The sequence below is a fragment of the Polypterus senegalus genome, chromosome 6 (assembly GCF_016835505.1).
Source record: "Polypterus senegalus isolate Bchr_013 chromosome 6, ASM1683550v1, whole genome shotgun sequence".
NCBI lineage: Eukaryota > Metazoa > Chordata > Cladistia > Polypteriformes > Polypteridae > Polypterus > Polypterus senegalus.
In genome coordinates, this window is record NC_053159.1 from 81,459,252 (window position 1) to 81,486,903 (window position 27,652).

Genomic DNA, 27,652 nt, shown 5'->3' on the forward strand with positions numbered 1-27,652 from the left:
TTTTAACGTTATGGAGTACATGCATCAAGCTTCTCAGCTGTGCTTGTGCTAAGAAAGGGAAACATTTTAAAAATAACGTAACATGATTCTGCTTAACCTAATATTTTTCATACGTCCCAAACCAAGGAGATGCTAAGGTAAAATGAATCGGTAGCGCGCACATACTCAGTGCATCCCTCTCGAATCGAACCTCAATGTCGGCATTAGAGGCTTAAGACTCTACAATTGCGCCAGCAGCGTGGCTTGTCTATGCTAAAGTATGTATTGTAGATCGGGTATATATATACATTTATATATATATACCCGTATCGCAGTGGAGAAGTAGAAGTTATGAAAAGAAAAGGGAACATTTTAAAAATAACGTAACATGATTGTCAATATACAGTAATTGTTTTGTGAGTGTTATTGAATGTTGCTGTCATCAAGGATTTGATTATCATTATTTGTTTCAATCAGGTCGTATTTGTAGGATGTGTTGTGTTCAAGTTACATTCCGTGTTTGTCAATCGTTGTAAAGATAAGAGGTTTCATTCATCGATTAGTTCCTTACTGCATCAATAAACAGCTCGCCTTCCTTTTTATCTGAGATGTGACAAACTGCATGCACGGGTTTTTTTACACTGTCTTCCTTTAGCGGGACATTCACTTTTTCCACCGTGTGCTTTGTTTCCACAGTAGCTGCACTTATGAATATGATTCTATGTATCAGACGCTTCATATTTTTTTGCTGCCTTCTCAATTGTGTAATTCGGTTTTTGTTCAGCACTCTTTGGAACTGTTGCTTTTGTCTGTGCACTGCGTCCAGTTCACGTGAGCCGCTTGGTGTTCTTGCATCGAAGGTTCCCAGCTGTACTGGTGCCATCTCGTGTAATGTCAGCTAAGACCCGCACTTAAAAGTTTCTCTCGCAGTTTCAATGAGTTTGTGCCAAACACCACCCTGACCATCTCATCTTCCTCTGCATAAGCACAGTCCTTCACCGTGAATATTTACCGGCAGTGTTTGTATTGGATTGCCGCTGATGGACGGCCTTATATGGGCAGGCACTAAATTACAAACGCTAGTGGCAGCCTGTCTATGAACTTAATTTAATATAAACTTACGGTTCACGCCGTGCTTTGTTTCCGCAGTAGCTGTACTTATGAAAACTCAAGACTCCATTACATTATATGTAGAAAAATAGGTTCCAGTTATGACCCTTACGCGTAGAATTTCGAAATGAAACCTGCCCAACTTTTGTAAGTAAGCTGTAAGGAATAAGCCTGCCAAATTTCAGCCTTCTACCTACATGGGAAGTTGGAGAATTAGTGATGAGTGAGTGAGTGAGTGAGGGCTTTGCCTTTTATTAGTATAGATTGTGAAGCAGCCCTGTGATGGATTGGCACAATGATGAGTATACCTGTCTATGGCAAGTTCTATAGGAGTACTCGCCACTAAAATGTATATATGTATACAAGTAAAAAGATTCCTAGAAAAACTCCTTGCTTTCAATATAATGCAATCCTCTCTCTCTCTCTTAAGTAGCAAAAAGCTGACTGTTTTAGTTGTAGATCTAAGTCCCATCTGCATGACTTTCCTAGTGAATTTTCAGTGTAGCTTTAATTTACATAATCATAATAAAATCATGGTGAGTCGTAAATAGTCATAGCATGTACCCATTACCCTTAACAGCCCTACAACTCCTCACAACTCACTGGGACATGATCAAACTGCTTTGACTTTTCTCATGGTGAGTTGCAAGTTAAATTTTGCAGTTTTTGAGTCTGTAAGAGCTAAAACTTAATAAACACTCAACACCTGTCAAGCACTTCAAGCAGTGAACAGAAAATATTTGCAACTCTGCAAACACAGAAATGCTGTTCAAACTATGATACCAGCACAAATTCCTATTTCATGTTTAATGTTTTTCATACAGGTAACAGCAGACAGCGACTAGTAGTTCTTAATCTTCCATATCACAAACAAGCTCTTGTCCCAGGTTCAAAGTGTCTTAGGGCAGCCTTTTACTCCGCTTCTCATCAGCCTCTCCACAGAAAGTGAGGCAGTATTTTCAAAGTTCATCATATGGGGAGCCATTTTGAGGTACATAAGAGCATCATCATGAGACCAAAACAAAAAGACAGCAGTGAATAACGGAGATCAAACTGTTTAGTCCAATAATGATATCTATCCAGGATTGTGGTATCATTTTGCATCCTTGCCATTAAAATCACAGAGATGACACTTTGCACAATACAACAATGTCTAGGCCCACTTGAAGCAGATTTAGCTTAAGATAATGGATTTGGACACAACTCTCTTCCCAACAAATACTGAGACATCTAACAAGGACACCACATGGTACAAAGTCATACACTTTCTGTTGTTTCACAAAACATGTAGACAAGGTTGTCAAACTTCCATGGCCTCTTGCATGCCAGTATGAGAAAAAGGTACTGATTCCATGTTTTCATTGCTTATATGAAGTTGGTGTGGCTTTCCATGAATTTGAAGTTGAGAAATCAGTCAGATTCACCTTTCCAGGAATTACCATTCTCTTAACATTAGAAAACAGCCTTCATTCCCCATTCACAGTGAAAGCTCCCCTTTCTTCAGCAAAAACTGCATAAAAAAGTAGAAATTACATTGAAGATAATTAAAATTCATCTCATCTGGAAAGCTTGAGTATTACTACATATGTCCAGGAACTATTCTGTAGTGGAAGATCACTTTGATCCATGGGTTCGGATCCAGATCCAAGGCTGTGTGTGGAGAAGAACCCACCTGTCCCACTCAAACACATCACCCACTACATCAGAGCCTCTAAAACCAAATCCCTCGACCCGCCGAAAACCCCTTTTTACTAAGGTGGACTACATTTCCTTGTTGGTAGTTGGACTACATCTTGTCTAGCTCCTCCTTTTAGGCCAGTTCTGGAGTACAAGTCTTCTGACAAAATATCTTAACGGATCCCCCAAGTGAATGCAGGTCAAAATTCAATAACAGACATTCAAGCAAAAGTGCTCTGGAAATACTACATATGTAGGGATTAGACAAAATAAAAAGTGAAGGTTAATGTAGTATAGAAGCCATAAACAGAAGGTGCATTTTGTAAAGCCACCTGAGTTCTGCTGGAAAATGAATCAAGTTAGTGTCAGATAGAATGATGATACATCCACGACTTCAGTGACGACAAAATAATTATCTGAATAAACCCACACTACTTGAAAGAAAGCTGTCAAATTAGCGCCTTTGAAGTCCAGTCTAGATGTCAGATTAATTGGTCTAAATCTGCTTTTTACTTTCTCATTTATGAAGTATAGGGAAAGTATTGTAATCGTCCAAAGATTCGATGTCGTGATTTTCATGAATCTCGATGTTTTAGACCTCCCTGAGTCAGAGAATGCCATTTTTGGAATTATGTCTGTGTGTCTATCTCTGCGTGTGTATGTGTATGTAAACACAAGTACCCTTTCACTTAAGTGAACCAAATTTTGCATACAAGTATTAGGTACAAATCTATCAACTTTTGGGTTATTTCGGCTAACCGGAAGTGGTACTTTACCTTTTATTTATGCAGCCGGTGAGTCTGATTTATTCAACTTTACTTTTATAATAATTGTTCAATATATTCATTTGATTTGATTTGTTGTTAATTGTTCTTTCATGTACATAACATAAAAATATAATCATTGTCTTGTGGTTTGCTCTTCAAATATCCATTTCTATATCTGAGTATACAAGAAAGTCTAGGGGAGACCACTCCCGATTTTTTCCCATTATTTTTTCATTGGTGCACAGGCTGTTTCAGATACCTTAGTCGGATGTCTATACTTCAGTCCAGGAGCTTAAATTACAACTTGCAAATTTAAAATAAAGACGAGGAGTAGAAATTATTCTTATAAATGTTTCCCATTTTTGTTACGTTATCTTAAAAGGAATGTAAATTATAAATGTTATTTTAAATATAGCTGAGTATATGTCATAAAAATGAGCATTAAATCTCACTGCTTTCACTGTGCTCTGAATGGTGTCTGAAAATCCATTTTTAATTGGTCCTCGTTTTATCTCTTGTTCGAAACCAGATTGGCTGTTATAAAAATGACATTGCTATCCAGAATTAACATGGTTAACTCTATGTATCCTCTATTTTCCCTTGCTATGTACTGACACACTCTTACCTCTCTTGTTACTTCATTTCTTTGGAGTCACAAGAGATTGTGCATCAATCATTTCAGTCTGATCCTCCACAGATCTGATGGATTAGTCCTCCACCCTGACTTTGAATTGTACCATTATACCTTTCCCCTTAAACTGAGCTGGAGCTGGATTAATTTCCCCATTGCTCAGCTCCTTGATGATTTCTTCTAACAGATTACTCTTATTTTGTTGGTCTTGTCATCTCTTATGCCATCAGACATGGAGGCAGATTCAGAAAATCGATGGGCCCACGGCCAAGATGACGCAGTCTGGTCTCAGTCAGGTATTCATGAAGTCAGGGCTTGAAATGGTCCTCTCCCTCTGGTCCAGGCACCCTATCCCTTCAGCCTCATACATTTTTTTCTGTTCCATTCCACTCAAGTTCATCTCTGGTATTCTTTTCCTTCTGCTGTCCAAACCTGTGTCTAAGTTCTACATCTTCCTCTACAAAGTTTCCCTGAAACCCCTCCCCATGATATCTAATTGGCTGACAGGTCTGTCCCTGAGCCATATGTCATGTGCATGTGCAACAATGTGGGACCAAAAGACTACCTTATTTACGTGTCTTTAGAGATGTGGAGGGAAACTAGTGTACCCTGAAGAAAACCCACTCAGCCTTGGGGAGGACATGCAAACTCCACATGGACAACAGCCAGCATTCAAACCCAGACCACCACACCACCTTATATAAAAAATGTATTTGAAGATCTGTAATAAACTGTACATTGTCCATACCTTAGTGCCTCAGAGCAAGTTCAGAAACTGGATGAAATTCAAAGGCAATTTTACTGATGTTGCTTATTTTCCCATCACCAGTTTCAGTTTCAGAGTTAATGTTTAACAAAACAGGCTTGTGTAAGCTTACTAGAACTTAAAGAGCCAAGTGTAAAATCGGGCCATTTGCTTACTTTGATACCCAATTTAGAGGGTATGATTGTCATCATACTGTCAGCTTTCACAGGAATCCAGTCATACTTGCAGATTTTACCTAACTCATGGAGGAGTTATTATATCATCAGAAACTATAAGCGTATGTCTGCACTTGAAGACTTCTACTCATGAAACATCTCATAGACCCTCCTACAGATGCTGAAGCAGTTGCACAAAATGTCTGCAGTATATGCAACTAGTTGAAGAGATGCAAATATAAAACACAAGACCACTGAACACATAGAATCAAACATTTATTTTTATCTCAAAACACCCCAGTTGAGCTACAAAAAACAAAATCTTGAAATCACATGAGTGCTGAATTTGTTGAGAGGACAAATGGAGTGGGGCTTGTGCTTCTGTCTGAAGCTTTTCATTGCTGAATCTCCTCTTCGCGATGAGACACAACTTTTCCATCTACAAGCTCCTGGTTGATCACCACCACTTTCTTAATTGTCTGCTTTACTGGCTCTGAAAATAATGTCAGATATTAATTAATCAATCAGTGCAAATTATTTACATTTACTTATTTAGCTGACGCCTTTATCCAAGGCGACTTACAACATTTATGATACAATTGGTTACATTTCTTATGGTTTATGGTCAAGTGACTTGCTCATGGACACACATTGCCAGTAATGGGATTTGAACCCACAACATCAGGGTTTTAAGTCCAAAGTCTTAACCATAAATGTACAACCTTTACCTTTCTAAAGGAATTACCATCCCAGGGTGCTATTCAAGTAAATAGCTACTATCTCATTCTTTAGTATATACAGATTAGTTTAGTATCTTTACGTGCGTATAGTTTTCCAATAGTAGAATAGGAAGGCTAAGTGATTCACTCACTGTCACACTGCGAGTCAAGGTGTAGATTGATCCTGCAGCCTTTAGAAATGGTTCTAACACTTTAACCATTGAGCCACACTGCTTATTTATGCATTCAGGAATGTTAGGAATCTGCTATTTGTGCTGGGATACTGAGTTTTAATGGCTAAATGTGTCGTGTAAAGAAATATACAACAGGTGTAATCTCTCTTACATAGCTCATCTTATAATCTATAGCAACTATCTTTTCTATAGCCATATTCATATCTATCTACAGCTTCTTTCAGTTCTGTCAATAATATAGCCCTGTTCATTCTCATCTATCTATCTATCCATCCCTAACTTCACATTCCTAGCCTGCTATGAGGAGCTATCTACTGGCAATAGGGATTAAGTGAGGCATGAAAACCTTTTATAATGTGTAGTATTATTACTTGCAGACAAAGGGATTTAAAATGCAGCAGTTGATTTGCTAAGATCCATCCCTTACACATTTGAACAATCAAGATGAGAACAGGCCATTAAGCGTAACAAAGCTCACAAATCCTATCTGCTTAATTCTTCTAAAATAACACCAAGTCAAAGTTTGAAAGTCTCTAAAGGCCTAATGTCTGCCACACTACCTGGTGTCTATGGTTCTCTGTGTAAAGAAAAAACTCCTAATGTTTGTGCGACATTCACTCTTAATAAGTTTCTAGCTTATCCTTGTTTTCTTGCCGAACTCATTTTAAAATAACAGCCTCTATCCACTTTTCACTTATGTCTCCTCTTAATCTTCTTTTGCTTAAACCGAAAAGGCTCAGCTCTTTTAATCGTTCTTCATAACTCATCCCCTCTAACTCTGGAATCAGCATAGTCGCTCTTCTCTGGACTTTTTCTTGTGCTGCTATATCCTTTTTGTTTCCTGGAGACCAAACCTGCACACAGTACTCCAGATGAGGCCTCACCAGTGTGTTATAAAGGTTGAGCATAACCTCCTTGGACTTGTACTCCACACATCGTGCTATATAACCTAACATTCTGTTTGCCTTTTTAATGGCTTCTGAACATTGTCTGGATGTTCATAGTGTAGAGTCCACTATGACTCCTAAATCCTTCTCATAAGGTGTACTCGCTATTTTCAGACCTCCCATCGTATATTCAGACCTAACATTTTTACTTCCTATGTATAATACTTTACTTTGACTGACATTAAATTTCATCTGCCACAAATATGTCCCAGCCTGTATGCTGTCTAAGTCTATCTGTAATGATTCAAGTAGTACTAGGCTGTTGTACCGTGTTAGCCATTATGAATGTAGAGAAAAGCCAAGCAAAATGACACCTTTTATTGGCTAACTAAAAAGATTACAATTTGCAAGCTTTCGAGGCAACTCAGGCCCCTTCTTCAATTCCTGAAGAAGGGGCCTGAGTTGCCTCGAAAGCTTGCATATTGTAATCTTTTTAGTTAGCCAATAAAAGGTGTCATTTTGCTTGGCTTTTCTCTGTAATGATTCAATAAATTCCAGATTATCTTCCAATCCCTAACCCTATCTTGCAAACTTAACCAGCTTGTTACTTATACAGTATACCTATCTAAATATATATTAAAAATAGCAGCCCCCTAACATTGACCCCTATGGAACACCACCACTCTTAACATCAGCAAGTTCTTACAGGGCTCCACACACTATCTATCAGCCTCTGTTTCCTGTGTCTGAGCCAATTCTGCACCCATCTACAAACGTCAAACTGAGCTCCCACTTCTTGAGAACTGATCAACAGCATCGTCCGGATACTAATCTTTCAGTCGTGCCAGACTAAGAACGTGTGAGCATGGACATGCGGATTATTCAAAGATTAGGTTTCACAACACACAGAAATTAGATGTGGGTTAGTAAAGCACCAAGTTAGTAGATACTCCATTGCTCAAAGGTTTATATGGTCACCCTAACTCAAGTACAAAAAGTACAAAACTGTCAGTTTTTAAATGTCAGCTTACCTGCTTTTAGTGGCATCACTGGTTGACTTCTGTAAAATTAAAAAATGCAAAAAAGCACAGAATGACAAATGAACTGAGATTACCTTTTTAGTGCACAAAGTTTAAAAGTAAGGGGCTACTTTCACTTTGGCTTTATTTAATAAAAAATATTCTGTTAATTCTATTATGAAATAAATGTACAAGAACCACTGTGTTCATTTTAGATGAACTGAATTCCATAAACTGAGTGTACACCAGTCTCATTAGTGGATTCCTCCTCCATTATCTGATGAGGACCTCCTCAGTTTCATATCACACCGAGTCCTCCTGACCTTGAGGTGAGAGTCCAGTTCAATTTGACCTTTGTCTGCAAATGGCCTTCTTTACCATGAAGAGTTTATTCCAGTCCAGTTATTGACATCCTAATTGGTAATGACAGCCTTATTAATTTTTAGCTGCCACCTTGAGTTTATTTCATACTAATTGTTGATATCCTAATTGGTAATAACAGCATAATAAATTTGTACTACAATATTGAGTTTACTTCAGCCTAATTACTGACATCCTAATTGGTAATAACAGCAAAATTAATTTGTACTAAAATTTTCAGTTGATTTTAGCCCAATTATCGACATCCTAATTGGTAATACCAGCATAATTAAGTTGTACTACCATTCTGAGTTAATTTCAGCCTAATAATTGACACCCTAATTGGTAATAACAGCATTATTGATTTGTATTAAGTGCCCATTTTTACGTACTATCCATGCATTTTTCTGCTTCTTTCAATACAGAGACCTGAAGAGCCAGTGCACATCCTGGTAGCATCATGTACAAGGCAGGACCCATCTCTGGATCACAGAATACCCTCAGGCCCACATGCACAATTGTTCATTCATAGGCAATTTAGAGTCATCAGTCCACCTAGCCATTATATCTTTGGAATATCAAAGGACTCAAGAGCTCCCAGAAGATACAAAGAGCACGGATATACAGAGAAAGTTTAAATCTACACTGGTCTGTGAAATAAACTTTGCAAGACTCTGTGCCAATGGCCATGTTAGGCATCAGACGATTATAGTCTTTGGTTTGTAAGAAACAGCGAAGCCTCATTATTATCAGCTAACTTGGAATATACTTCTGAGCTCACTTGGCCTGCAAAAATACGTCTATTTTAAAAATATGTACTCGTTTAACAATTTTCACTATACAGTTAGGTCCATAAATATTTGGACAGAGACAACTTTTTTTCTAATTTTGGTTCTGTACATTACCACAATGAATTGTAAATGAAACTCCTCAGATGCAGTTGAAGTGCAGACTTTCAGCTTTAATTCAGTGGGTTGGACAAAAAGATTGCATAAAAATGTGAGGCAACTAAAGCATTTTTTTAACACAATCCCTTCATTTCAGGGGCTCAAAAGTAATTGGACAATTGACTCAAAGGCTATTTCATGGGCAGGTGTGGGAAAGTCCATCGTTATGTTATTATCAATTAAGCAGATAAAAGGCCTGGAGTTGATTTGAGGTGTGGTGCTTGCATGTGGAAGATTTTGCTGTGAACAGACAACTTGCGGTCAAAGGAGCAGGTGAAAGAAGCCATCCTTAAGCTGCGAAAACAGAAAAAAACCCATCCGAGAAATTGCTACAATATTATGAGTGGCAAAATCTACAGTTTGGTACATCCTGAGAAAGAAAGCAAGCACTGGTGAACTCAGCAACGCAAAAAGACCTGGACGTCCACGGAAGACAACAGTTGTGGATGATCGAAGAATCATTTCCATGGTGAAGAGAAACCCCTCCACAACAGCCAACCAAGTGAACAACACTCTCCAGGGGGTAGGAGTATCGATATCCAAGTCTACCATTAAGATAAGACTGCATGAAAGCAAATACAGAGGGTGCACTGCAAGGTGCAAGCCACTCATAAGCCTCAAGAATAGAAAGGCTAGATTGGACTTTGCTAAAGAACATCTAAAAAATCCAGCACAGTTCTGGAAAAACATTCTTTGGACAGATGAAACCAAGATCAACCTCTACAAGAATGATGGCAAGGAAAAAGTATGGAGAAGGCATGGAACAGCTTATTATCCAAAGCATACCGCATCATCTGTAAAACACGGTGGAGGCAGTGTGATGGCTTGGGCGTGCATGGCTGCCAGTGGCACTGGGACACTAGTGTTTATTGATGATGTGACACAGGACAGAAGCAGCCGAATGAATTCTGAGGTGTTCAGAGACATACTGTCTGCTCAAATCCAGCTAAATGCAGTCAAATTGATTGGGCGGCGTTTCATGATACAGATGGACAATGACCCAAAACATACAGCCAAAGCAACCCAGGAGTTTATTAAAGCAAAGAAATGGAAAATTCTTCAATGGCCAAGTCAGTCACCTGGTCTTAACCCAATTGAGCATGCATTTCACTTGTTGAAGACTAAACTTCGGCCAGAAAGGCCCACAAACAAACAGCAACTGAAAGCCGCTGCAGTAAAGGCCTGGCAGAGCATTAAAAAGGAGGAAACCCAGCATCTGGTGATGTCCATGAGTTTAAGACTTCAGGCTATCATTGCCAGCAAAGGGTTTTCAACCAAGTATTACAAATGAACATTTTATTTCCAGTTATTTAATTTGTCCGATTACGTTTGAGCCCCTGAAATAAAGGGATTGTGTTAAAAATGCTTTAGTTGCCTCACATTTTTATGCAATGTTTTTGTTCAACCCACTGAATTAAAGCTGAACGTCTGCGCTTCAACTGCATCTGAGTTGTTTCATTTAGAATTCATTGTGGTAATGTACAGAACCAAAATTAGAAAAAGTTGTCTCTGTCCAAATATTTATGGACCTACCTGTAAGTGCATCATATTAATATTCTTAAAAATCAATTCTTTAGTGCAAAGTTATGAAAAATATATGAATACATCTGTCTTTGTAAGGAAAAGAAAGCAGTACCTTTACTGCTCGATAACTTGCGGAGCAGGAAAAGCACTGAAATGTGAGACTTCATGCAAAAAGCAATGTGCAAAAGTAGCCCAAATAATCTGTGGAAAGTCACACCCTTTACCCAACCAGTTCACACAAATCCAAACAAAAGAACAGCAAACATCATGCAGTTAAATAATAGCATGCACTCAAAACAGAACACACCAACTTGCGGCCAGTTACATGATTACTTACTGAATATACCCTCCCCCAGACTTTGAGAGATGGCTGCCCTCAAGTTTCTTCATGGATCAGAATAAGAATCACTTTGGTTTCTTGTGGATAACAGATCATGGCTACCTGGCTCATCAGTAAATTCATAAAAATTCTAACAACTCAAATTCAATTTTAGCAACTGTTTTCCTCCAGATGTTTATATCTTGCAGGTTTTAAATACGACGGGTCCATTTTGCGAAATGGTTCAACACAATTAGGTTTGCTATGACCTTTAGTAGAAGGGATAGCCTGCAATCCAACTAACATGTGGCAGGTCATACAAAATCCAAACTAGCTCAGAAGGTTTAATTACAGAAGAAAGCATATGTTGCAACATTATATTATTGTTGTATTACTGTGTTCTTCCAGCTTACTAATTTGAGTTGAGTATTTTATTCCTGAGCTCCATATAAAGAAAGAGCCCAGACCTGTCAATAGTATACACCATGCTATCTGCTCAGTGACATGGAAGGTCAGTAAGGGCAGAGCTCTTCCTTTGTGTTCAGCTGAGAAATAGTTGTAAATGATTGATAACTGGCTAATGCATAGAGATTTGTGGAAGAATCGGAAGCAGCAGCCCTCCTACGTATAATGAGCACTTCTGGAAAAATTGTTCACCTATGTGATGAATGATCCGTGGTGCAGGGTGACTTTTTAAATAAATAATTATGTCCCCGTAAAGGTGCAGGACTCCAGTCGGGTGAATATCGATCTATGGTGAATTGGAGTGCAGAATAATTGCGCCACACACAAATGTATAGAAGGGTGGATCAGTCTGGTACCTTAATGCGGCAACGGAGGAGACTGCTCCTCGCATCTGCGCCAAATGAGGGAGCAGAGTTCAAAGGAGCCAGTATGGAACAGTAGGGAAAATGAAAAAGAAAAAGACAGATGAGACCAAAAGGGAGCACAGGTTAAAGGCTGGAGAGAAGGGCAGGAGTGAGAAACAGCACGCAGGTGTATGGGGGAAAAGCAGGCAGACAGGAATGTGAGCCTAGAAAAGGAGAGTGTGGCTGGCACTGAAGGGTGCTGACAGTGTTTCTGCTGGGCTTGGAAGCAGGAGCAACACAAATGCTCTGGAGGAATTCCCCTGCAAGGCGGGAAATGGTAGAGGGAGTCTGAGGGAATGGAGGCTTGGCGGCACCCCATGGATTGCCATGGGATGGGTGGCAGGGACACAAGCCGAAACTGAAGGATATCTGTCTGTTGGTTGACAAGGCCCGAATAGCATAAGTCGGAAAGATGCCTGTTTTAAAGTGTTGCACCAGGGCTCAAGCGATTTTAGAAGACTGTTTCCTGCTTTTTTTTAAACCATATTTTATGGATTTATTTATTTAATTTTAACATCCACCAGTACAGATTGGTAATGGGTTATATATTTATTATGGATTGTTTTCACTACACTATTCGGACACAGTTTGGTTTTGGATGATTTTAATAAAAGCACTTGTCACTTATGCACCCACCCCTTGCTGCTGCATGTGTGTCCTCATTTGCTAGGTTCATCTCTTGGTTTTGTTATCAGCTAGTAATAATTATGGGTGTTATTATGAATACGAATTTTGACCAGCTCATACAGGAAATTTTCTGGAACAAACACAGCTAAAATAATTGTGTCATAATGGAAGATGACACTGGATGACAAATTGGACTGGACTGCCAATACTGATGCTCTATGTAAGAAAGGTCAGAGCAGACTATACTTTCTGAGAAGGTTGGCATCCTTCAACATCTGCAGTAAGATGCTGCAGATGTTCTACCAGACGGTTGTGGCGAGTGCCCTCTTCTACGTGGTGGTGTGCTGGGGAGGCAGCATAAAGATGAAAGACGCCTCACGCCTGGACAAACTTGTTAAGAAGGCAGGCTCCATTGTAGGATTAAAGTTGGACAGTTTAACATCTGTGGCAGAGCGACGGGCACTAAGCAAACTCCTGTCAATCATGAAGAATCCACTGCATCCACTGAACAGTGTCATCTCCAGGCAGAGGAGTAGCTTCAGTGACAGACTTTTGTCACGGTCCTGCTCCACTGACAGACTGAGGAGATCGTTCCTCCCCCACACTATGCGACTCTTCAATTCCACCCGGGGGAGTAAATGCGAACATTAATTTTATTTTAATTCTTTTCATTTTCATTACTATTTAATTTAATATTGTTTCTTTGTATCAGTATACTGCTGCTGGATTATGTGAATTTCCCCTTGGGATTAATAAAGTATCTATCTATCTATCAAGACTATTCTACTTCTTTATTTACTATTTAGAGAAGAAGGTATCACAATAAATGACATGCATTTCTGGACCACTTCTCTACTCCTCCCAATTCTTAACAGTTACAAAGCAAATGCAGTTGTAGAACCAAGATGAGGTGGTGTTAAATAAATACAAAGAGAGAGACACGAGACTTGCTATGAAGCACTACAATACTCCTGCTATGTATTCATGGAGGTGGGCAGCAAGCCCTGACAGCAGTAGCTAGAGTGACAAGCAAGTGTGGTAAATCCATATTGGGCATGTAGATGTCTCCAAAATGTGGAGTCTTCTGTAGTAACACCCTTTTAATTTCTTCCATGAGCAAGAACAGACAGCTACATGATTTAGTTAGAAAAATAAATTATACTTCTGAATTTCGTCAGGATACTTGTTTGGCGTAAGGTGTGGCATTGTGACAGCATAGTGTAATATTATTGAAAATAATTTCTAATTGCTAATTCTGCAAACTTATAGCCTTGCCGCCAAATCTGCCATGCAAATATGTTTAAAATAATAAGAACTCTTTAATTAATTTATAGAGCAAATTAAAGACGATGTTGTTTTGGTGAATATTTACATTGATGAAAATGAGCAGACCAGTGTTGCTCACTGTCCTCAAGAGTTCCAGTGATGAGCCTTCTCAGAACTGACGCTTACCTTTCTTCTTCACCCTCAAGGAGCCGACGGTAGGTAGCAATCTCGGCCTCCAGCTTCACTTTTGTGTTCAGCAGCAGAGTGTATTCTTGGGCTTGCCGTTCAATGTCTCTGCGCACGTCCCCTAGCTCTGCTTCCAGGCCCAAAATGATCTGGTTAAGCTTCGTCATGTCAATGTTGTAACGGTTCTCAGTGTCTCTCAAGTTGTCCTCCAGAGAGCGGTTCTAAAAGTAAGAAAGAAAGGAAATGAGAGGACAGCATACACATTTGATAATGATGTGTCACAATTGACTGCGTTTTCCAGGCCTTACAGGGTTATTCAAAAAGAATGAACCGATTTCATTATGCAATATTTTATTAAGGAAAAGTAATACAAAACTCCAGCCAAGTCACAAGTATTCTACTCACAAACAAGTTTTATTTCCTGTCTTACAAGTGTTCAAGGTGGCCACCACCAGAAGCACAGGCAACATCAATGCGATAAGAGAATTCCTCTCAGGCGCGTATCAGCATATCATGTTCCACTGACCGGATCACTGTTGTTATTCGATGTTTAAGCTCAAGGAGGTTAGTGGGTAGTGGTGGAACATAAACGCGATCTTTTACATATCCCCACAAGAAAAAAATCACACATGGTGAGGTCTGGAGATCTCGCAGGCCAAGCACAAAGAGCAAGGTCTTGGGCCCCCTTCATACCGTCCTGGACTTTTCCTGGAATTCTCTTATGGCATTGATGTTTGCCCATGCTGCAGGTGATGGCCACATTGAACAATTGTAAGACAGGAAATAAAACTTGTTTGTGAGTAGAATACTTGGGACTTTGCTGGAGTTTTGTATTAGTTTTACTTAATAAAATATTGCGTAATGAAATCAGTTCATTCTTTTTGAATAGCTCTGTAGTATGTTATCATTGACATAGGCTTTAAATTAAGCAACATATATGGTAAGGAAGACAATTTAATTATATTTCCTTGGCAGTGTTGTTTGACATGAAACAATAAAATTGCTCTCAGCTCGCTTCAGTTACCCTAATTGGCATAAACATCCAGTTAGATTTATGTTACGCAAACATATCACACATCAGATATCAATTACAGAAAATGGAATAATATCTAAAACCACTAGGATCATGTCACCTAAAAAAGACTAAGACATCACCAACACATCAGACAATAAGGAATTTGTAGCCAGATCCACTTTGGTTACTCCTTTTTTCTGTGTATCAACTGCAGTTTGAGGAAGCTACGTTATGGCCCAGAGACTACTAAAACAATGCCTCTGTAACTTTGCATATTTAACTTCCACCTAAACATACAGAGAACTCATCCCACTTCTGTTTTCAGTACAATACATTTTTACAGTTTGAGGTAAATGCAAATCTCTTTTTTAAAACAATATAGATGACTATAATGAGTAAAACTAACATGACTATAAACTCTAAACAGGTATACAGTAGGAACTAGGAAAAAAGTAAAAGGACTGTCTATGTGTAACAATTTGAAAGAATTGCTTGAATTTTTAGCTAAAAGATTTGCATTTTACACCACAGACTTTGGCCCCTGTGACCTTGATCAGGCTTGAGTGGGTCTGTGAATGTTACGTTATTCATGGGTCTGATAAATGAACAGAGGACCACAATGCTACCTATTGACAGGTCACAGAGCTAAAATAATTATACCTTTGTATCATTCAAAGAGAAATAAATCACAAACTCATTGGAAGAAAATCATAAAAAAATACACTATCACTCGTGACTCTGAAAGGGGAAAAAGTTCCGTCACACTAAAAATCGGTTTGTTGCAATAGGAAGAAGAGTTATAACCATAAGGTAGGTAAAAGTTTAATTAAGTTTAAGTTATCAACCACCACAGACTGCTGCCAACTACCACTGCACTTCCAGCATTCCAACAGGAGGCTCATCGAGTTTGTAGCAGTGCAGCATAAAACATCAGATGAGCTTCTTCTGTGTTTGTAAGTGTTCTGTCTGTCTGACATTTTTCCTCTATATTTAAATGTTCTTGAAGAAGCGTTTCCCTCTACAAACAGCAAGGATGTCAATAGTGGCAATGTTTAACCTTTTTCTGAAGGTGGAGATTTCATGTGATTGTAACAACTACTCTAATTCCAGGTTGAATAATTTAATAAAAAGGTCCATGCATTTCAACTAGAATAAAGAAGGGAAATTATCTGTAAAACATCATTGTCACCGTCACCTTTACAAATGTCGCTATCATTCACTGAAAAAAATAACCCATCAGCACTTCTCATCTAGTTACCTTCAACAGTAAGGACATTTTGGACATTTCACCCTTCCCATGGGTGTCAGTTTGATTTTTGGATTTCTGTAACATTCCCTTCTGAACTGATTCATCAACTTTCATTTATATTACCTAGAATTACTGGCTTCCATCCATTTTTCATTTCCTGCTATAATTTTACCTTATATTTGGACTTTATGTGTGTGTGCAGTTGTTTGTTCTTCATTTTGTAAATATTTATGTATCGTAGTTAAGACACGGAAGTTCGGAGATTCGATTTGCATTTTCCTTACAACTACATATTTTCTGTTATTTTGGGTTATGGGGAACTTCGGTTGTATTTAATCTGCCATTTCCAGTTAAAAAACAGCTTTATTTAGTTTTCCATTGAAACACCCTGCCAAAAAAAGGCTAGAGGTACATCTAAGCTTGTTACTCATGACCTTGCCTGTCTTAAAGTTTTCTGCGGCCTCCTTGAATTCTGCCTCAAAGATTTTTAGTCGCACTGCAGAAGGTACATACAGTCTACACTGTACCTCACGTAAAATGAGATGATGTTAGTTGGGAAAAGCCACTTGAGATTCAGTTAGCATAACAGAACAAGATGTAAGAAAATAGCAAGTGTATAAATGGTGTATCCAGCTCTAGGCGACTTGCCTGTATACTGGAAGTAATTTCACTAACTGTAAAGCTCTACAGTAAACCAATGTTTCTCAAGCTTTTTGATGATGCAAACTATGTGTAAGTGTCTTCACAACTCACTTAGGGTGTGAATTGAAGATATACATCACCATGGGGACGCTGGGAGCGGAAATACATTGTGCAGCTATGACGACCACTTAAATAACCCACCATGAACCAGTGGTTGAATGGCAGCATGGGGACCAAATACAGGTCATGACCCAGTAACTGAAAAGCATTGCTCTAGGCAGGACCATGGGGAGCGAACTCTTACTTAATGTGGGAGCTACAGAAGCAAGTCAAACGACTGCAGGTCTTTCAGAATTCCTATGCTTCCAAAATAATAACACAGGTTTGGCAGCCTCAGTGGAGTACATAAATTTTCTCCCTGGTTTGAGTCTTTCACAAATACAATATGAAAGTATGCCTTTTTAGTCTAGTGTGAAGTGTTCATTTATGCCAATCTCATTATATACTCTGCAGACTTTGGCATTGCAATGATCATGCATTCTCTCTCACCAGCCACCATTTACTTGGCATTGCTTGGCAATTCTTATTTATAACAAGACACACATGAAAAATGAACTTGGAAACATGTGGATCTGGCCTGAAATGAAATGCTACTTTATGTCCGTAAATGGAACAGAGTTTTTGAGTTATATCATTTTTGTTCTGTATATTTAGTATATAAACCCTTATTAAGGTGTGCAGTATTTTAAGTTACATTCAGGATTAAAATGTGTTTACTGCTGTTTGTGAACATTTTATAACTTTCCAGATGGGCAGCTGATATTTGGGACTCATAAGGCGGACAGCTACCAAGAGACATTGGATGATCTTTGTAAGTCATACAAAGCTATGGGATGTAACATGTCTTTAAAAATGAATCTCTTGGACTCTCATTTGGATTTTTCCCCCAAGAAATCTCAGAGTCATCAATGAGCATGGTGAACAGTTTCATGAGGACTTTTCTGAAATGACGAAGTGATGCCAACACAAGAGTCCCCCTATGTGTGCTGACTAATGTGGATCCTGAGGCCAAGTACAGCAGAAAATTGTACAATTCTACCCTTTAGGTGAGACACTCCTAGCATGTATATATAGTGGAAATATACATTTACTATAATTTTAATGGTGTGTCACTTAAAGCCAGATTAGATATTCAAATGTAGCATAACAAAATACTGTAATGTTCACCATGTGACATAAACAAATCTCTCTATTATATAAAAAAAAAATCCAGGGATGAGACAAGACTTTTTCAGAGAGATAATTTTATGTCCCGCAAGACGAGACTTAACAACGCCCAGGGCTGGAAATATTAGACAAAGAGTAGATGACAAAGTAGAACGTCATAAAGAAGTTCAAAAACGTTGGCGCAATACAAGTGCAGAGCAGGTTAGAGATAATGAAAGCACTAAAATTCAAAAGTCTCAAAAAAATGATAGTAAAGATCGCCTTAGTGCAAACAAACAGAAATTATTACTCGGTGAAATAACAGAACAGCAAAAAAAGATTGAATACATGGACATAGGTGATATGACAGGAGTATGTAGATATTGTTTGGATTTAAACTTTAAGTTGGAGACTTGTAGATCGTCTAATTGATGTGCCATCAGGAAAAAGTAGTGTTTCTTCCCAATGAAGAGGCATATCTGTGAGAATTAAAAGATTTGTTGTTTGATGAAAGTAAAATTCACATACGCGAGCAGCAGACATGCAAAGTGGCCGGCACGTACTGCAGGCTGAGGGGTTGGCAAGCGAAGCGAGCAGGGGGCAAAGCCCCCTAGTAAATGAATAAATAAATTGTATTGCCTAGTGTTATTTTAAATGTAATTAATATTGTTTTGCATTTAATATTGTTTTGAATATTATTTTTTCCATTTATGTATTGTGTATTTAGTTTTTGTGCTGCATTCGTTGTGCTCTGTGGGTGGAACTCCAAGATGTGGGTCCACCATGACATCAACCGCTGAAGGACCACCCTCAGTTTGTTTATTATTATTCTAACTACTGTTCGGATTTCTGGTTTCTGGTTATTTTTTGCACTCTTTCTGAATACTGACAGGACTTGTTTGCTTTGTATTGCCTACTTAGATAAACCCTTCCTAGAGTATTTTGGGCTTTTTCACAGCTTCTCTCTTCCTTCTTGAGATTGATAGGTTTTGCCCCTTTTTGGTGGGCAGGCCACAAATGCCTGCTTGTTTAGTTTTTGAAAATCAGGCCTGTTTTTTGAAAGTGAGAACTAGTTTTTAAAGTGAGGCTTTTTTTAAAATGTTATGGAGCCACATAATCAAAACAATCTGGCACCTCTCTTGCTTTAACTCTTTGTCAAAATGAAACAAATGGATACAAGAAAGAAATTCTGATAGGACAAAACTCTCTATATGCTTAATGGAACAGCAACACTTTCACATTGTTAGGATAAATTCTAGGAATTGCTAAAGTGGATGGACAAAGTACCATGTTAACCAGCGTCTGTATATCAATCTCCAGTGTCGTTTTCTGCCGCCGCAGCTCATTGATTTCACTCTTGGCTTTCTGCAGTGCTTCCGTGTTGTGGCTGACCTCTGTTGAGATTTCATCAAACTAGAATGCAAAAATAAATAAAAAAAAGCGTAGGTTACATTCTTCAGCAAGATTTCACCAGCTGGCCTGGTTTCTTATTTAGCTGTTAAGCAGAATGCTGGCTTTCACTTTTCCACTGGTAACACACAATGCTCCAGGAAATGTGATCAGCATTAATTTAACTAAAAAGTTATGAAATCTGAATCTTAAATCCAATCAGGTGTGAAAAGAATATACTTTTAAAGAGAATACATTGTATGGTGCGTAGGGAGAGGTCATTTGTGTTCATTAAAAACCCTTTTTCATCAAGCTGATGATAAGTTCAATGTGTGTGGACTCTTAAAAATGTAAAATAAAGCAATGTATTGAGCGTTTCTCTTAAATATCAATCATTTACAAAAATATATTGCCTTTTGCAAGGAAATCACAAGTTGATTTATTACTTCACAAGCTTTAATTATTGTATCCACCTTGCTCTTGTACCAGGCTTCAGTGTCCTCGCGATTCTTCTGGGCTACCTTCTCATACTCATTGCGAATCTGCTCGATGGTCTCGCTGAGATCCACACTCTTTGGTATTTTCACATTCACATCCACTTGGCAATTGTTAATCTGGCTTTGTATGGCATTCACTTCCTGTAAAAAAAAGTTTAAATAAATAACTGTATGAAAGAACAGGGAAATTACCAGTATTATCGTCCATCTTTCTCTCTGAGGGAATTGCATTTAGGCACAGAGAGGATTAGTACTAAATTTCTCCTGGGCTTTTCCTCTTAATCTTCAATGTCATTGCATTTCAACTAACCCAATTATTCCTGAAAGAACTTTTATGTAGTAAATGACTTTTTTTTTACCAAACTGTATTCATGAAGACGCTGACAGGTTTGATTTAAAGAGTACTATCTTTTGGAGTAAAGATCAAATTTCATTTTAAGGAATTCAAGATTTCTGGGACCTCAAAAAAGAATAAGATATCTACACATTTTAAATTCCATTACATAACCATTTGAGGACACAGCTGATTATCTCATGTCCTAAACATACAGTATGTACCTGTTATTAGTGTCAGAAATGCTCATCCATAAGAACTGGAACAGCTTTATTTTAATAAAACTTAGAAACATAACCAGAGGGAGGCCAAGGTGAAAACCAGAATCATGAGAATCTTTCTACAGAACTGAAACAACTAAGCAAAAATCACAGTCAAAACCATTGATGTGAAGTTTACAGCTATCGTGTACTGCTTTACTTAAATAACTACATTCCTTTACAAGTAATTTTGGAAGGAATTTTATCCAAATTTTGGACATTTACTGCTACATGGTGTTTGTTTAATAGCCGCCAAAAAGTGATGTTTCAATGCCACTGCCTTCAGTCATGTTGCTGGCAATCCACACTATTAACAACAACAATAGAGCATCATGGGTAGATAGGGAAAACGTGATGATAACAGAATATTAGATCAAAATTAATAGAATACACCAATATTAATCTTTGAACCAAAAGTAAACTCTGAATTATGATTCTGCCTCTCTTAATGTGCTCTAACCCAGGTGTTGCCACCTCCAGTCCTGGAGGACCACTGTGGCTGCAGGTTTTCATTCTAACCCTTATCTGAATGAGTGGCCTGTTTTTACTGCTGATTAACTTCTTTTGAACAAATTTTAATTGATTTGCTCTTGAAGACTCAGAGCCCTTAATTGTTTCTTTTTTCCTTAATTAGCATCCAAACAACAATGAGATACAAAATGAGCCAAAACAACTGGTGTCCATCATACAATTTTCTGAAAATAAAGAAAGATGAAGGTCTCAGGATTGTTGATCTGCTCAGGTCCCCAAAACATTTTAACAATTCTCTTAGAAAAGAGAAAATCAATAATTTCAGAAATATCTGCTAATGCACCACGAGAGCAACAACAACCCATAGAATTAAAGAACTGTTTTAACTAACGACAGGAACTGGCACCTCATTAAGCAGCTGGTTGGAGTGAAATTGGTTGGAGTTTGAGGCCCTGACTTAGTTAGTCTTCTGTTGGCTCCCTCACTTCACATTTCATTTCTATTTGGGTGCCAATTAAGGAAAGAAATGAAACAATTCAGAGGAACGATGACGAAATTCAGGAGAAAAAAGCAATTCAAAATTAAAATTAATTTACAAGAAGTTAATTAACAGCACAAACAGGGCACTCAATTAAAAAGGGTTAGAATGAAAACCTGCAGCCACAGTGGCCCTCCAGGACCAGACTTGGCAACTCCTGTTCTAACCCTTATAGTTTCTTCATATGCTTACCCGATGCTGTGTCTTACAAGTCTTTTTCACCCAAATCTGGCAACCCCTTTTAGGTGCCCTGAATATCACATTTTTCACCACAAACCTATTCTGTATTCATTGACCTCTACAGGAAATGACATTTAAGATGCTCAACAAATGACATCTAAGGTACTTTTATGGATTTCAAACACAAAACTGGGTAAAATCTGACCCAAAGACATTGTAAGGGCTAGATAAGAATAAAAATGGTTACTGAATTGGCTAAACATTTAGTATGAAACAAAATAAGATTGCTGCTTTAACATCTTTCTTGTTTATTTTTATTTAAATGAGGTTTAAACTTTGCATGCAATAAAATTTGCTTAGGGTGGAGCAGCGGGAAGTGGTTCCACATTACGGATCCAGCAATGTGGATTTGTACTTCTAGTTATGGTACACTAAGGTATGGGCAAAATGCCATTTGGTAATGCTGTTCAAATTCATTATTTTTACATAGATTGGCATGCTAGTGTAATAGCTGGCACTGATGCTTGACAGTGGCAATGCTCTAGATTTAATTACCTATATATATTAACTGGAGATTCCAATAGAATCACAGTGTGAATGGGCCTGTGATAGACTGGCTACCTGTCCTGGACTCTTTATTGCCTTATGCCCAGTGCTGAAGATGCTCTAGACCACATGGCCTTGAGTTGGATTAAACAGAATAACTTGTTATGTTAAAATTGACAAAAACCAATCATGATTAACATGTCCATGGATCTGTTTTATACAATTCCCACTGACAGACATTATTTAACCATGTATGGTATTCGGTGAATTACAAAGGCAGTATCCAACATAAATACTAGAAGCTGAAAGGCCTTCACTGTAGGAATTAATGTAATATTTCAGGCATCTATCCCAAAAAAAGTACTTTCATATTAGTTAACAGTATTTTACTGCATGATACAATGTATTCTACGAAATATTTTACAGTTAAGCATTATTACAGTAAAATGATTATACTCTGGTGATGCCATACTGCCTGCGAGGTCGACATTTTTAGCTTAGAAATAAACAAATTTGGAATGAAACCTGTCACACACTCCACATCACAAAGGTAACCTCAAGACAACACGGCTTAAGTTGATACACCATAAAATGAATCATCTTCCACCCTGGACTGATTATTTCTCAGCAGTGTGCACCTGAGGGAGACCTTTGTTTGCAGTATTATGCAATTTTTCAGGACTTTTTCTCAGCAGACAATTCCATATTTGCATAAAGATGATGATTTGCATATAGAAATGCCTCCTTGGGGTAAATGTGCAATTGTTTCCTGGTGATCCTCACAACTTTGGTCAGTGAGAAAGAAATTCAAAGAAATCTGCCAAATATTATTATTATTATAAGCTGATTTAAGTTGGGCTTTTTTCAGAAAAGCTGGTAATCACACATAACCTCACAAAAGCAACCTTCTCTTCATGGTAAAATGCACAGACTTATTGTTAGAAAGTTCATAGTCTAATGACTCTAAATTTATTTTTTACTTTAGTCTTGTATATATGCTGTATATATCTGAGTATAAACGTTTAATCTAATATTTCTGATATATTTTTTAATTGTGAATAGAAATGTTATATTGTACATTTTTACAGCGTTCATGATTATTAAGCGTTTATTTTACAGTACTGGCAACAGAGGTGCTTACAGTAGTTTACTGAGAATAATACAGTACTGTACAATGATTGCAGTAAAGTACTGCAAATCTCATGTAAGTTTCTTTCTTTAATATTTACAGCTGCCAGTAATTTACTGTAAAATATACAGTGAAGTTTTCTTTAGTGTTTTCTGTTATTTTACACTTGAGAGACACTTTAGAGTCTGTCTGTTGCACTAAATACAGCCCCAGATGGATGCTTAGCCTAATGTCTCATGGGGTCTTAGCCAATTTTAGGTTACAATCACTCCGGGCTGTAGTCACCTGTCAAGCTGCCCCATATGACTGATTTTGATATGTGTGAGCAGAAAACCCCACTCTAACAAATAGTTATAAATGTCAAAATAATCATTTGTATTTGCTTCAAAGAGCTTACGGGAGATAAGACATTAATTTGGGTTTGTCTATGGAAAGAATCTAAACTTTTGCCATTGACTTAGTTTCTTCTTTTTTAAAAGTGTCTCAATGTCCACAGCCGTGCTGCCACTGACACTGTGCCACAGCCATTACCTCCTCATGATTCTTCTTCAGGTAGGCCAGTTCTTCTTTCATTGACTCAATCTGATTTTCCAGCTGCATGCGGCTCACATTGGTGTCATCAATGATCTTCCTCAGCCCATAGATATCCTGCTCTACGCTCTGACGCATAGCCAGTTCTGATTCCCACCTGCAAAGGCCATGATTTTGTTAAATGATAGTTTTGTTGAACTTTAATCAACTTTGTTTCTGAAGGATAATGCCAAAGTATTATGAATCCACATTGAACTAAATCTATAGTCATTTTGGAGTATGGTGCTATTAAAAAACCTATAGCAGTCATAGCAGAGTTATTGCCATGTGTAAAGCATACTGTATATAGTGTAGCTAATGCTTTGGTAGATGTATCATATACATATTAAAAAATTGTTTTATTTGTACTTTTTGCAAAAGTATTCTGCTGTAAAGGTAAGATCTCGTATGATAACAGGTACCCTATTGATATAACTTGAATCCATGTAGACTTGGAGGACAGAAGAAATAGATTCAGTTTTGTAAGATGAAATGAGAAAAAATGGTAACAGTGTTTCATTAAAAATACAACTCACTTGACTCTGAAATCATCAGCAGCCAGCCTGGCATTGTCTATCTGCAGCAACAGTCTGGCATTATCCATGGTCATGTCCGAAACCTAAACAAACAAAATACAAGTGAACGTGTCTGTTTCTAAATCCCTCCATGAGTTCAGAAGCCAACACGACATTCCCACCCATACTTGCCTCCACTGAAACCCATTGCTGTCTTCTAGTTAGATGTCTGGCAGCTCATTGCTGCACATGTTAATTCCGGCTCAAGTACAATAAGCCCTCATGGTGTCATTTCCCTCTGTTCATCTTTACATGCAAATGATACCCAGCACAGTAAATGAACCGACTCGTTATGATGTATACATCAGATACGGCCAAAATTCAAACTAACTCAACCATGAAAAACTTTGATAATACAATGTAAAGCTTAAGTGAGTATTTTATAATTTTATTTTGAGTCAAGTTGATTTGGTTTCATGAATGTTCACCCAGATTTTTATTATTATTATTTTTATTAAGACAGCCGCAAAGCAGATGTTGGTCTCATGAGTCAATACTTTCAATCTGTGCATAACATGTTAGAAAATTAAATGAATGTAGGAAGATTAAAAAAAAAACCTCTTAGATGAAAATGTAAAAATTAAAAAACTAAAAGGGCTAACGTGCTGTTTACACACCAAACACTTTCATCAAATGTGATGCCGTTAAAGTTAGCACTGGCAAAGATAAAAACTGTGTATATCTTTTTCATTACATGTGCTTCTCATTTGCAGGAACAGTCTCAGCTCCATGTTCTAGAAAACTGGTAAACACTGAAAGTGACCTAAACTATTATCTGCTAAAGGCTGTTAAAACATCAGGATCATATGAAATTCTGTTCTGAGATGTATCTGCCCTCCATATTCCCATCACTAAATGTATTCCATGATGAACACAATAGGTTTTATGCATTCATAATTGAAATGCATTTCTAATAATAGTTTCTCATGATGATGCGTTTCATCCACAACAGACAGCTGCTGTACAAGGTGTGGCTCATTTGTCTATCAACCAAATGTGCCAATTGTATTCTAATACAATGACATATGTTTGAAGGTGTACAATAGCATGCACCCATCACCAAGGATCAACGGGAAATTAGATACATCTTTGAGTAATTTAGTGTTGCACGCCACCAGCAAATGAAGGGCAGTGAAGGCAAATGCTAGGATGTTTAGCCTAAGCTAAAGGAAAACAAAAAAGAACATGGGATGCAAACAAAAGTAAGACGGAGACTTACTTTTACAAAAGAAATTGGAAATAACTGCAAATGTTTGACTTAGAGATGACTCTGAAAAGCACTCTAACCTATAGCACATTCTTCTTAAGTACTGTAAAGTAAATGTACCAAATCCTTTATGTCTAATTACCGAAATAGAACTGCTTGGGCTGTTATCTTTTTGGAGTATTTTACTCAAATAGTGCAATCAAATGAGCATCAAGTCTTGTCAGGATTAAAAAATATGTATACATATGGAGAAAGCGCAGGTCTTCTTTTATTCTTATTCTATTACTAATTCATTTGTAAAACATATCTAATCAAAGGTGCAAAAATAAAAAATGATACAATGGCCAAGTAAGTAATTTTGAATTGGGTTAACTTAATAGTCAGTATATAATTATATACATTCACTTCTATTATTCTAATTTAGGGACATTTTAGAAATGTTACATTTTCATACACATACATATATATACACACACATACACACACACACACACACACACACATATACATATATATATATATACACATACATATACAGTATATATATACACATACATATACAGTATATATACACATATACTATATATACATATACAGTATACATATAAATACACATACAATACAGTATACATATATACACACACATATATATATATACAGATACATATACATACATATAAATGGATGGATAAATGGATAGATGGATGAGTCGCATAATAATTGTAAGAGGCAAATCAATTTTTCTATTAAAAATTGTGTTGGAATTAGTAAAAGGAGCATCTTATACTGTTTTAAAATCATTCTAAAAGGCAGCTCAGTCATATGTTCCTTCTCGTGGATTATTTCCTGCGAAAGCTAGTTTGTTCCTTTTACAGTTCATTGCAATTTCTTTTTAAAATCACAAAGATAGATTTCAGGTAAGAAAGATGTGAATTCATTCCAGGGTTATTAGTACACTGGGGAATGCATATTCAAATTTAAGACAGAATTAGTACGGTTTGGGAAATACATATTTAATGGCATTCTTCATAATCCGTATTAACGATTAGGCATAATCAGAAACTGAAGGAAGTTCAAAATACAATTTACAACCGTTTGCGCTTTTCTGATTCGTTCACATGTACTGTATGTATTTATTTTCTTGTTAAAGAAAAACGAGACCCCTTTTAAATAAAATTGACAGGTTCCGGGTAAAGAGAACCCGAGTGTTTGTTTAAAAGTGAGCGAAACAAAGCCCTGACCCTAGCAAAAAGAATTTAGATAATGAAAAGAGGAAATCAAACAGTTGAACGCAATGACAAAGGCGCCACGTCCCCGATCGGTGAGCCTTCACAGTTCTGTCGTTACCTGCTTTCTCAACTCGGACAGCTGCTTCTCGTAGGCGCTCCAGTCCCTCTCCGTAGAGCCCCTCTTGGTCATCAGGTCCTTGATCTGGCTCTCTAGTTGCATGTTCGCTTCCTCCAGCCCTCGCACCCTGGACAGGTAGCCAGCTAAACGGTCGTTTAGCCCTTGCATCGTTTCTTTGTCACTGACTACAGCGCTCAAAGCGTTGAGGTCCAGAGAGGAGCGCAGGTTGTTGGTCAGTGACTGTATGGCAGGTATGGCGATGCGAGCTGCCCGGCCGCCACCTTCTCCAAAAACGGTGGCAGCACTTGATCGTAGTGCGTTCTGGAATGCGCTACTGGACATCAGACTAGACCTGCTCATGCTTCGGTTCATGGTTGTTTATTATCAGGAAAAAGAAGCCGATAAATTTTAAAGAATTAAAAAAGACGTGCTGCCTTCGAGTGACTGCGAGAAACCAAAACCGCTATGGAGAACGGGGCTCTTTGTGGCTCCCAA

At 37.8% G+C, this 27,652-nt stretch overlaps 1 protein-coding gene across 2 annotated transcripts; it reads right to left on the bottom strand.

Moving 5' to 3' along the window:
* Window positions 1–5,344: 5,344 nt before the first annotated feature.
* On the bottom strand, window positions 5,345–27,652 carry zgc:92380 (uncharacterized protein LOC445086 homolog). 2 transcript variants are annotated; one of them, XM_039756418.1, is made up of 8 exons: window positions 27,158–27,652; window positions 24,565–24,647; window positions 23,990–24,146; window positions 19,977–20,141; window positions 19,402–19,527; window positions 14,003–14,223; window positions 7,917–7,945; window positions 5,345–5,578 (listed from the first exon to the last, which is right to left on the bottom strand). In XM_039756418.1, the coding sequence occupies exons 1-8, from the start codon at window positions 27,527–27,529 to the stop codon at window positions 5,481–5,483; spliced, it is 1,251 nt and encodes a 416-aa protein (XP_039612352.1). In that variant the 5' UTR covers window positions 27,530–27,652; the 3' UTR covers window positions 5,345–5,480. The 2 variants fall into 2 exon arrangements, with proteins under 2 accessions (XP_039612352.1, XP_039612353.1); XM_039756419.1 differs by lacking the exon at window positions 7,917–7,945 and having other exon boundaries at window positions 27,158–27,651.

Coding starts and splice junctions, on each gene's coding strand:
- zgc:92380 (XM_039756418.1), bottom strand. CDS start 27,529: ATGAACCGAAGCATGAGCAGGTCTAGTCTGATGTCCAGTAGCGCATTC. Junction 14,224..19,401: donor TACAGACGCTGGTTAACATG/GTACTTTGTCCA, acceptor TCTTACTTTTAG/AACCGCTCTCTGGAGGACAA. Junction 7,946..14,002: donor CTTGAGGGTGAAGAAGAAAG/GTAAGCGTCAGT, acceptor TTAATTTTACAG/AAGTCAACCAGTGATGCCAC.